The sequence below is a fragment of the Tiliqua scincoides genome, chromosome 4 (genome assembly GCF_035046505.1).
Source record: "Tiliqua scincoides isolate rTilSci1 chromosome 4, rTilSci1.hap2, whole genome shotgun sequence".
Lineage (NCBI taxonomy): Eukaryota > Metazoa > Chordata > Lepidosauria > Squamata > Scincidae > Tiliqua > Tiliqua scincoides.
In genome coordinates, this window is record NC_089824.1 from 182,374,809 (window position 1) to 182,387,041 (window position 12,233).

Sequence of the window (12,233 nt, forward strand, 5' to 3'; positions counted from 1 at the left end):
ACTTTCTCCTCCACTGCCTTCCTATGAGGCCTGACAGGTAGCAAGGCAGGGCAAGGAGGTTCTCAAATGAGCAAGGAGTTTGAGCTCTGCAATAAGTCCTTGCGGGGGAGAGGGGAGGCAGCAACGCAATTGCCAGGATCGTGTCAGTTTGGAGGGGCGCAATGGCTTGGCTGGACTTACCACAGCCTGCTGCAGCCTCCCTGGGGGCGCGGGAAGCCCCGCATCAGCCTCTACAGTGCTCCCCAACATGCGGAGACTGTGAAAATGATCGCGACCCACTTCCAGTTTTGCGATTGCAAACTGGAAGTGGGTCGCGATCATTATTTGGAGTGTCTTTGCATGTTGGGGAGTCCTACGGAGGCTGGCACAAGGCTCCCTGCACTCTTGGGAGGCTGCAGCAGGCTGTGGTAAGTCCAGCCAAGCCATTGCATCCCTCCAACATGACATGATCCTGGCGATCGTGTCGTTGCCTCCCCCTCCCCACCCCTTAAGGGGGAATAGTTAGGCCCAGTTTGAGAACCACTGCTCTAGAGATCTCTGGATAAGCAACTTGCTCCAACAAGAGCCAGAGCTGGGATGAAAACTTAAATGTTTCTAGGTACAGGCTGCCACTCCCAAGTTCCATCTTCCTGCCTGGCGAGCAGAGAGATTCACAGGGGCTGACCTCTGTTCTAGAGTCTTGCAGTCTTTCTTCACTCCATAACTTTCCTCCTGGACTAGTCCTGGTACACACACTTGTGTGTGTGTCTGTGTCTGTGCAAGATTCTTGGCATGGTTCTTCGAAGACTTTGAACGCAGACTCTGTGGGGTGGATGTTGCTCTAGGATCTCCAACTCTGGGCCTTCCTGACTGGCAGGATCAGGCTCCATCATGGAGTTTGGGCCTGGACCTAGTTCTAGATCTGGTCCTTTGAACCTGATTGTTCCCTTCTCAGGGTGGGGGTCTTGACAGATTCCAGCTAGCATGGTAGCCAATATTGGGCAACCACTGTACAATCCCCAGCAAAGGAGGACACTTTATAAAGCAAGATGTGTGGCTTGGGGCTTAATCACTCTACCCCATCACTCTGGCTGAGCAACCCCTGAACCTTTAGTACTGGAGTCGGTAGTACTTCCCCTTGTGCCATCATGGGTGCTATGGGGAAGGCCAATGCAGGGGTTTGCTCCAGGGCCACCAGCAGTCTTGTGCCAGCAGTCTGGGGCCAGCACTGTCAACCAGGTTCAAGCCCCACTGTTACAAATGAGGATGCAAGAACAAGGCACCTCCCACAGGTAAGAAGAAGTGGAGGTTTATCAGGTAGAGGAGATCATGCTTTACAGCATGGCTTCACCTGTTCCATCCTGTTCCATCTTCACCTACGTATCCCAAGAAAAAAGATGGGTGTACTGAGCATTCAAATAAACATGGATACATAGTGTCTCTACCCATCCTCAATATGGCAAAACCATATACTGGCTGGCTGAACAACTGTTAGTCAACATACTGGAACTGTGTCTCGCCCACAATGTAACTGTGGTGGTGGAGATTGTTGGCCACAAAATTGTGAAACCTAGTAGGTGTCCATCATGCACAGATGAAAGCAGTGAGGAGCACAACCATTTTTGTCTTGTAACACCAAGCATTGGCACATTCCACTTTGTTCATAGCTACTGCTAGCCAAGCACTCATTCTTCCTTGTGATTAGGATCAGGTTGCATGAAGCAGAGCAAATGGTGAATGGAGACCATTCCAATGCAGTTCCTTTCATGAGATGGGTGAATATTATCTCAATGACATCACTTCCTCCAACAGGTCCTCCATTAAATATAGACCTCATAGGAAACACCAGTGAAAAAGTTGGGAGCTTGGCTGGGACATGTGGAATGGAAAAGCATCTCAATGCAGCACCTTCCTCTATCACTCTCTCACGAAGTGCCTAATCATCGTTGCTACGCTTTTCTCATCACTCTCCCCATGTCTGTCTTGGCTCTCCATAGGCAACCTCCAAATACTCAAAGGAACAAGGCTTTCTCCCCCAATCCCATCTACGGACATGAGTTCTACAGCAGCAGCAATTATGAATGGGAATCCAGTTGTGGCTCCAACTAATGAATGGAGTTTCACAGACTCAGCTAAACGTGTGAACTATCTCCATTGATAAGCATTGTGTGAGACATTATGCTGAGGTGTTCTGAAAAGGTATGTCTGTGGAGTTTAAGCTCTAATGGTTTTTTCACCCACTTCTTGATGTTGCAGCCCTTGTATGAAGCAAGTGCATGCTCAAATCAGCCAAAAAATTGTTGGGACAATTGAAGGGTAACATCTTCAAGTTGCTCTTTTGTTGTGTCATGCCAGTATCAGCAAAACCAGCAGCAGAGTCGAAATTTGAACAGATCCTGTAACCTTCATCTTACCTTCTGCGCTCGTCGCTTGTCAGCTCTCTGGTTCTGATGGTAAATCCGGCTGAAGTTGGAAACGATCACAGGGACAGGCAGAGCAATGACCAGCACCCCACTCAGCGAGCAAATAGAGCCAAATATCTTGCCGGCAATTGTCTTGGGCACCATGTCGCCATAACTGGGATAAAGGAGAAACAAAATCACATGGCAGTTATAAGAGAAAGCTGACCATGCACATTCAGCCAGCAAGACATTCAAATCAGAGGTCTCGTGTATTTGTGCTGCAGGCGTTTGTGATTCCAGTAGTTCCCCTGAGTTTTGGGGGCAAGCCTATTTGGTGCTTTCAGAAGAGGGAAGTGGAGTAGGCCAGACCTCAACTCCCATGTGTGGTTCTGCGTTGCAGTTAAATTGGTTTCTTTATTTCAGACAGATAACCGATGTCCTGCTTTCCCGGTTAAAAGACAGCTCAAAGAGGCTAATGACAGCATTAACAACAGACGACGTAATCTAATCAAATGAAAATAAAAACATGTGAAAATATATATCTATTTAATTTGAAATTGTTTTAAAAGTCAACAGTGGAAAACACAAAAAGAATGAATTACAAGCCTGCTGAAAAGCCAGTGGGTAACAGAAGGTAGCGGACAAGTGCTTGTGAATCCCATGGGGCAGGGAGTTCTACATCTTGGGGGCTACCATAAAGGTAGCCCCATAAAGGTGATGTTGGTGGTTGTTATCATTGCAAAAATTATTATTGCAATCGCTTGTTTCATCAGCTCCACTGCTTAGTACTTTTTCAGAATAAAGCCCTGTGGCTCACTGCATTGAAGCCATCGAAGGCTCTGTAAAAATGACTGATGATGTTCCAGCCTAAGTCTGCTTACTTTACATTCATAACAGTCTCATCTTGATGGATGAGTTGTTTAAGCTTTACCTGTTTTTTCTCCCCAAATCATTTCAGACATAGTTTCTGGCAAAAAGTTCCTAGCGTTGGCTTTAAGTTCATCAGTCTCATGAATAAGGGTCCAATCCTACCCAACATTCCAGTTGACCTGGAACAGCCTACCTCATGCTCTAGTGGGCTTTTCCTTGCTGAAGGTTTTCAGGTAGAGGATTGAGAGCTACCTGTCAGGGATGTTGTAGCTGTTGCATGAACTGAGGTTGGACTAGATGACCTCATGTCCCCTTCCAACTCTAACATTCTGAGACTCAATCCACCACTTCTGCGGTTTTCAAACTCTCCAGGAGATTGAAACCCGCAATAAGTCTTTGTGGGAGTGCGGGGGGGGGGGAGGCAGCAGGGGCAGGGACTGGGGTGCACCCTCCAGTTCCTGCAGCAGCCGTCCCTGTGTGCAGGGAGCCCTGCGTGAGTGCCTGCAGGGTGCCCCAGGTCAGGGAAAGGGAGAGTGGAGCGATCTTCTCTGCCTCTGCAAAAGCGGAAGCGGAGCGCGATGGCCCACTCTCCCTTTCCCTGACCTGGGGCACCCTGCAGGCACTCACGCAGGGCTCCCTGCACACAGGGACGGCTGCTGCAGGAACTGGAGGGTGCACCCCAGTCCCTGCAGCCCCATCAGAAGGGAAAGCGGAGCGATCGTGCTCTGCTTCTGGTTTTGCAGAGCGGGGCGCAATCGCTCTGCTTTCACTTTTCCTGACCTGGGGAGCCCTGCTGAAGGTTGCACAGGGCTCCCCGCACCCCCAGGAGGCTGCAGGAGACTTGGGCAAGTGTACCCAAGCCCCTGCAGCCCTCCTGAGCAGTGTGATCCTATGGATCGCGCTGCTGCCTTCCCCCTGTCTCCTGGCTGCCCCCGCCCCTTAAGGGGGAAAGGCCAGGACCCACAGGCTGGGGCGTCGCAATGCCCCAGTTTGAATACCACTGCACCACTTGAAGGAGCCCACTTCATCCTAATTCATGATAGGGTCACCTTTGACTGTGATTCATTCCCCCCATCTTGCCCCAAGGGGTAGCAAATCAGGGATGGGCGAATTAAGTGCAGCTTGACTTAAGTCAAGTCACGAGCCCTGCGACTCAATTATAAAATGAGTCCTAACAGGCAGATTTTGAGTTGCCCAGAGCATTCTGGCATCTCAAAAAGACTTGAGTTATGAGTCTTTCCCTTTAAAAAGCCAGTTGCGGCTCCATGGAAAAAAAAGGAGCTCCTGCTGGGTTCTGTGTTTGTTTGTTTGTGAGTGTGTGTATCGGAATTCTCTTTATCTACTCCCCTGATGTCCCCATCTCATCTGCAAACAAGAAGGGAGGGTGTGGGACAGGCTGCATGAGAACAGGGACAGAAGCGGCAAGAGGGAGGAGAGTCATGTGCAGCAGCTGGCAGGCTTACCAGTGTGACCCAATCCTTTGCAGCACTACTCAGAAGCAGTCCCATTTGTGCCAATTGTTCAATGAGACTTCCTCCTCCCAAGTAACAACGGAGCCGAAAGGATCCATGTGGCTGGAAAGCATGATCACTACAAACCAAACCACCTCCCCCCCACCGGCTTCCCTGCCTCCTTATCCCCCAAGTTGTCCAGTCAATTCTAAGGCAAGAACCCCCTTGGGCTCCTCCTTCTGCCCTACCTCATCCAAAGAAACAAATCAGACTGCCCATCCTTCATCCAATGACCATCAGTTCCTTCAGAGATGGACAAGAGAGCCCACTCCTGCCTCCCCCCCCTGCCTGATGCAAAGTAAAACATTAACCCTTCCCTGCCTCCTGGCTGGAACTTCCCTGCTGCTCATCCGGTCTGAATGATGGCCCCATGAGGTCTTTCATGCCGCCAAAAAAGTAAGCAAGTACACCCAGACAGAAATAGACTCATGCGTGTGAACCGAGTGCCAAATCAGTAGCCTCAGACTCGAGTCAGTGCCTGAGTCATCAACACAGGTGACTCAAGTCTCCGCAAGGTAGCAAAAACATGTATTTTTGCGACTCAAACTTGAGTCACCTGACTCAAGTTCCCATCCCTGTAGCAAATCAATTGCAAGCCTTTTCAACAAATTCCCAAAAAGCTAAATAATTGAATTCCTTTAAAAAATAAGTGCAGGTTTACAGGCAGAATAATTCCTCATTTTCATACCAGTTGAAAATGAGTCAGTCCGTTTCCTTGTGTTGGCCTTGTTTGAAAGAACAGCTTTATGCTTTTTGTCCCTCCTCCCCACTTCATTTTTATTTGAACAACTCCTTACCTGCTATTAGAACAGACCACATGCTGATTCAGATGTTGGGACTGGGTTAACGTTAATCTGTGCTGGCAAAGAATGGTTGGGTATTTTACAGACCTGCAAGCGACTTCCACTCAGCCAATGGCTAGATGAACTCGATGGAGGGTCAATTTACATAACACTTAAGCACCCAGCCAAGCACTTATTTTTTTGCCCAGGCTTATCCTTTTTGTTACTGAGAAATGTATTTGTGGCAAAGCTTTCATCTGCTTGCTCCATTATGAACATACACCAATCTGTCACTGAGGCTCAGTTGGTTCTGCAACTCTTTGATGTTGTGTATAGTTGTAGAGCAAGTCTGCATCCAAAGTGAATGGAGAAATATCCAGCGCACAGAGAAGATGGATATTTGGTCTGACCCAGCAGGGGACAACTAAGTTCTTACCCTCCCAACTACGGGAAATGCAGTTATAGAGAGATTGCTGTTCTGTTGTCCTGCCTTTTTCAAAAAGTTATCAGGATAGATTGTGCCCAACTGTGACCATGCTTGTGTAAAGCACTTGCTCACATTCTTCGCTTGCTCTCTTTGCATTTTCCTCTAGATTAGATTGGAATCTCCTTGAAGTCAGGGACTTTTTAGTTTGTTTTTGCTTGTGAAACTTCATAAAGAACTATATGCCTTGATAGCACTTTGCAAAATTAATAAACATAATTAACTATCACAACAATAATAGCAATACTAATTGGCATCTTCATTATTCTGGTATTGCAGAATGGTAGGGGATAATTTTCAAAGAAAAACTGGCATAGGATAAAAGCCAAAACACAGAGAGTTTTGTAGGAGAGTCTGAGGACTGAGAGTGTAAAGCACTGAAACACAGATTTATTTAGTTTTTTTAAGTGCACTTGTGAAATAGGGCATGGGAGGAAGAGGCAGTTGTACTGTTCATTGCTGTTCACATCATAAGAATATAAGAACATAAGAACTGCCCCGCTGGATCAGGCCATAGGCCCATCTAGTCCAGCTTCCTGTATCTCACAACGGCCCACCAAATGCCCCCATGGAGCACACAAGACAACAAGAGACCTATATCCTGGTGCCCTCCCTTGCACCTGGCATTCTGACATAGCCCCTTTTTAAAATCAGGAAGTTGCACATACACATCATGGCTTGTAACCCGTGATGGATTTTTCCTTCAGAAATTTGTCCAATCCCCTTTTAAAGGCATCAAGACCAGACGCCAACTGGCCAGACCATCCAGGCCAGATCACAACTGCATCCAGTGACCAGGATATTCATGCAACCCGATTCACACAGCAATGGCACAGGATGTCAGAGGGAGGAGTAGAGTGGGGAAACTGCATTCTTCCCAATACGCAATAATTGTGGAGAAACTGAGCATAAGGAAGTGCAATCTTGACGGAAGATCACTGGACTCCCTACATCAAATGAGTAACATCTGCACATTTACTACCCTGAATAATCACCAGTGGAGTGTTCTCCTCAGACTTGTGCAAAGGATAGGAAATCAAACAGAAGGCTGTTTGACTAACCTCCATTTTTTGCATCATGTCCAGCAGTTGCTTGCAAGAGACAGCAGCTGTGAGAGCATTTCACAAGGTGCCACTTTGAACCATGAACCTCTTCTGCCCTAAGGTCATAAAAATATATTACTGAATTCAAGCTGATTGCTTTTGCTGCAGCAACAGATGGTATCCAGTTACGATTCAGAATCCAGAGAAGTTATGCTGTGATGTAATGGGATCATGACTGATGGGCCAGTCAGCTAGAATTAAGAGGTCCAATCATCTGTGCTGCATTATGGGGGAATGTGTCATGCTCAACTGTAAATCAGAATTCAGAATCCCAATTACCTTAGCTGTAATATGGTACTGGGTGAGACAGGGCAGTCAATCATACTTTTTAGTCCTGAGAAGTTGCTACTCTCCCTGTTTCATTGGGGATTAACAAACTGACTTCTCTTCATTGCACTAGCAAGGAGACCAAAGCATGGCACACCTATTCATAGTGTTGAAGAAGAGCATAGCAATATGGAAGGTTGCAATGGAAGCACAAAAAAACAGAGGGAACCACACAAGACAAACAAACAGCACAGAAGCTGCGTTTGGGTGGCATTTCTTCCTTCTAAGGACTCAAGGACCTGAAGCCCAGAAGCACAAACCAACTGGAAGTTCTCCAGCACAAGCAGTGCTGAAATGAATGAGGGCTGCCAAACTCCCTCAAACACTATGTTGGTGCCTCAATGAATTCTCAGTTGGGGGAAATGGAGACTCAATGGTGGAAATACAGGAAATGGTTTCAAGTACAGCAGCCCAATCCTAACTAGGATGAGACTGCCCTTTATGACAGTAGAACAGAGTTCTGCTGTTGCAAATGGCCATATGGCGGCAGGGCCTAGGAAAGGGGGGTAAAGGGGGTAATTTGTACCCAGGCCCAGGGTCAAAAAGGCCCAGGAGCCAAAGGAGGGGGCCCAGAAATCTCCTGGGATCTTATATTTTCCTATCTACTCAAACTTGTTGCCCTCACGGGATGCTGGCAATACTACCACGAGTGTGCAGCTGCAGCTACGGGCAAGCCATATGTTCTGGGCCGAGGAATGCATACATGACACCCCTTAACACAGTGTCAAATCTGTGAGGAAAATTGGCCTGCTACAGGAGCTCTTTGGTTTGTGGATCCACTTATCACAAAGGAGCATATAGTAGCTCTGCATATAGTAGCAAATCTGCAGGACTACAGCTGCTGAAGAAGCAAGTTTTGGTACACACAGGACACTTTCCATTCAAGTCTGAGCCTAAATATGATGATACTAATTTTCTGCATGATAGTCTATATTTAAAAGATATTAGAGAGACTTAGGCGTGTGTTTGATTAGACTTAGGAGTGTGTAGCTGTTGATGCCTCATGGATGGGTAGACCTGGGCTGCAAAGACTTTTCCAGCTGTCTCTACTCCCCCACCCCTGTTTTGCCCCTCCCTGCCCCCATTCTGCTCGCCTGTCACCACCCTCCCCTGCTCTGTTTCACCCCGCCCCGCTTTGCAAAGGGGCCCAAAAGAAACTTTGTACCCCCTGCTAAAATTCCTCTCAGAAGCCCTGTATGGTGGCACACACAGCTTACCGCCAGTGGCCATTCCGGGTCCGCCACTACAAATGGCGTTGGTGCCAGAGGCCCACTACTACTGCCATCTACCTCTGGCAGTGAAGGTAAGCCAGTGGTGAGGGTGAGGGGTGGCAGAATGGGAAAGGAGAGGAAAGGGGGAGTTTCTAGGCAGAGAGAAGGCAGGTGGTAGAATTGGAGAGGGAGGGGTGGATCTTGGTGGCACTAGGATGTGCCAACTCCTAAACCTATTCCCTTTTTCCTTTCCTCTCACTTTGTCTCCTTGGACTTGCACCAGCAAAATAGCTGATACACATCTAAGGAGACCCATTAGGGCAGTAGAGGTGTAGCCCAGGGTAAAGGAGCAAAAGTTCTGGGATGCCCAGCTGCAGGATACAGCACAGGCTCCATCGGTGTGGCCTCATTAACAGGGGATTTAATTAGGGGCATTTAGTTAGGATTGGGCTGCCAGGTACATATATTATTGAAAAATAAGCACTTTGGTATTGTAACAAATGCAAGTTTCTTCTCTGTCCCCCCTTTGTAATCCCATAAGCCTATTTTTACTCTGTGAGATTTCAGTCGCACTGCATTCAATATCAGATTCCCTGCCGACTCTTCAATCATGGATTGACTATCAGCTAAAATGATAGAAATTATAAAAATTCATAGAGGTATTTTATTATAACATATAATATTTTATTATAACATATGTCACCTTTCTTCCATCAAGGAACTCCAGACAGACTATGTGGGGTTCCCAGGCAATCTCCCAATCAGGCACTGACCAGGTCCAAACCTGTCTAGTTTTAGCAAGGCAGCAATAGCATTTGCAGTCAGACCTTGGGCTGCTCAGAAGGCGTGACTCAGCCAAAAGGTCAGTCAAATTTCAGGGAACACATAAAGAGATGGATTGCATGTGACAATAGAGAAAACACACACATAACAAGTGAACCAGATAGTTATTCACTCAAGTGGGACCTATAATCGAAATGAAACTAATGCCACATCTGGTATGACCCTTACAGAAGCTTTCAGCTGATTCACACTGTATTGAGGAAACAAGCTTCTCACTTTTGAAGAACAAAATGTTCCTCAAAATGGCAACATTAGTTCTGAACACCCATTGTTTCAAATCACACAGAAAATCAAAGAGCTTGAAGTGAAACCTGTTGGCACTACAAATGAAAACTGATGCTTGAAAGTTAATTTTTGGATCCAGCCTGAGTAACAAAAAGAGAAATGATCAGACCCACTCAATTAACTTCTTTCAAAATCCTCTCAATTGGAACAAAGTGGTGTCTTGAACAAGACAATGCAGGCTAGCCAGTAGTAATTGATGCCTCTTTGCTTGCTTTCTGTACTATGTGTTGAGGTGGGAGACCACCAGGACCTGTATCTGAAATAAAAGCTTATGATACTGATCATCTCTGGACTGCTGCACTCATTGGTCCCTGCAGAAAATTGTGGTATGAAACCCAGAAAATGGAGTGACAGCATCGCTGAACGCATGTGTACGTGTGCGTGATTTTTAGAGCTCTGCAAATGCTTCACACATCACTAGCTAAAGCTTAATTGTACGACACAGAGGCCTGGATTGCTGGATTAATCTCAAATCAGTGCACCAAAGCCCCTTGCAGAGGCTTGAATCAATAAAACACTCTTTACAGCTATTAACTTTTTTTAGTCACCTTAACCAACCATATGTTAAAGGCTCTTGTTCAGCAACAATGCTTCAACTGATCACTCCAATATGCCTTCCCTTTCTGCCCCCAAACATAGTTAGGCACCAAAGTCATCATATGTCCCAAATATGAACTTGCTAGTCCAGTGCTAAGGCTTTCCACATGTTCTACAGAAAGTATTAACATGGTCTGGCATAGACTCCATTTGGACAGGCTTGGCTGAGCAAGGACATCCATGCATTTGAAGCATTCACTGCATGAATGAGGCACGAATCTACTCCATTTCCAAAGGTTAGCCTGGCACAGAGTCTGGATATGATTTTGGCTGAGAGAACTAAGAAAGCACTTGCATGAATCAATGGGCAGCTAGGCTATGCATCTATTCAGTACTGACTCAGGAAGTGTAAAAAGACAAACACTACAGACCTCCACTGACAAACTTTCCCTCTCCCTCAGGATCTCTAGTATTCAAACTGTATTGATGAGAGAGTAAACAGAATTCTCAGCACTCTCCACACACTACAATTCACAGGATTCTTTGATGGAAGCCATGGCAGTTAACTTGCCACGAAACAGATATGAGTTTGTAGTCTAGATCTGTACGACTGAAACAGGAACATACCAACTCTGCACCCATGTTGGTCACCTAGGTGTCACCCAACGATTGCTTATATGATCTCAGTTATCCTGAAATGGTAAGTCTTTAGCCCACTTCAGTCTCTTGCTTACTTATGTTTTGGGATGAGTAACTCTGTAAAGCAGGGGTGCCCAAACTCCAGTCCAGAGGCCATTTGCGGCCCTCAGGGACACCCAATCCGGCTCACAGGGGGCCCTCAGTCTCCAATGAGCCTCTGGCCTTCCAGAGACCTGCTGGAGCCCCTGCTGGCCTGACGCAACTACTCTCAGCGTGAGGGTCGACTGTTTGACCTCTTGTGCGAGCTGCAGGCTCCCTCTGGTGCTTGCTGTTTCATGTCTGTGAAGCAGCAGTGACAGCAAAGGAAAGGCCGCCCTTACTTCGCACAAGGTCTTTAATAGGCCTTGAGCTATCACGAGATCTTCATTCATTCATATAAGTTCCACCTCTTACATATTCATTTGTGTAAATTTATGTAAATTTATTCAAACTTTAAATGTAAATTCTTTTTTCCCCAGCCCCCAACACAGTGTCAGAGAGATGATGTGGCCCTCTTGCCAAAAAGTTTGGAAACCTGTGCTGTAAAGAACAGGATGACCATTATTGCTGCTAGCACAGAAATGGGCCAAGTTTATTATTCATAGCAAGCAGGCATACAGTGTCTCGAGAAAGACATGCAATCGTGAAATTGTAGGTGGCTGTATTGATCCATTAGTAAATCCACAATCCAGTGTAGGGTAATGCATTTATTAGTATCAAAATCAGGCTAGATGCTTACTATCCTGTGCTTATGTTCTAATCTAACCTGATGATGAGTTCTGTAGGATTTGGAACTTTGCCGCTTAAGGGCCCAATCCTATCCAATTTTTCGGTGCTGGCGCAGTTGTGCCAATGGGCGGTGCACTGCATCCTACAGTGGAGGGGCAGTCTCTGGAGCCTTCTTAAAGTATGGGAGCATTTGTTCCTTTACCACGGGGCTGCAATGTGGTTACACCAGAGCTGGAAAGTTGGATAGGATTGGGCCCTAAGCCATTTCTGCCCAACGTACCAACAGGGACCAAACTGTGTACACCTGTGGGCCAGGCAAAAATGCGTTAATATCTTGTTACTTCTGGTTTGCTCCTAATACAGATATTACCTATGCTAGTTTATGAACTAGTAAGCCAGAGCTAACTACTACTACAGTGACATATAGGCTAGCAAGTGACAATGAACTAAACTTGACCTCTGAGCTGAACCTGCCTGCAAATTATAACAAGC

At 46.5% G+C, this 12,233-nt stretch overlaps 1 protein-coding gene across 2 annotated transcripts in view; it reads right to left on the reverse strand.

Annotated features, from left to right (window-relative positions):
• Positions 1-12,233, reverse strand: part of KCND3 (potassium voltage-gated channel subfamily D member 3) — a 339,029-nt gene that overhangs the window by 75,203 nt on the left and 251,593 nt on the right. For both annotated transcript variants that reach the window (XM_066624093.1, XM_066624092.1), the window contains exon 2: positions 2,394-2,556. In XM_066624093.1, the coding sequence (XP_066480190.1) occupies positions 2,394-2,556 (163 nt within the window). The remainder of the gene's footprint in view (positions 1-2,393; positions 2,557-12,233) is intronic.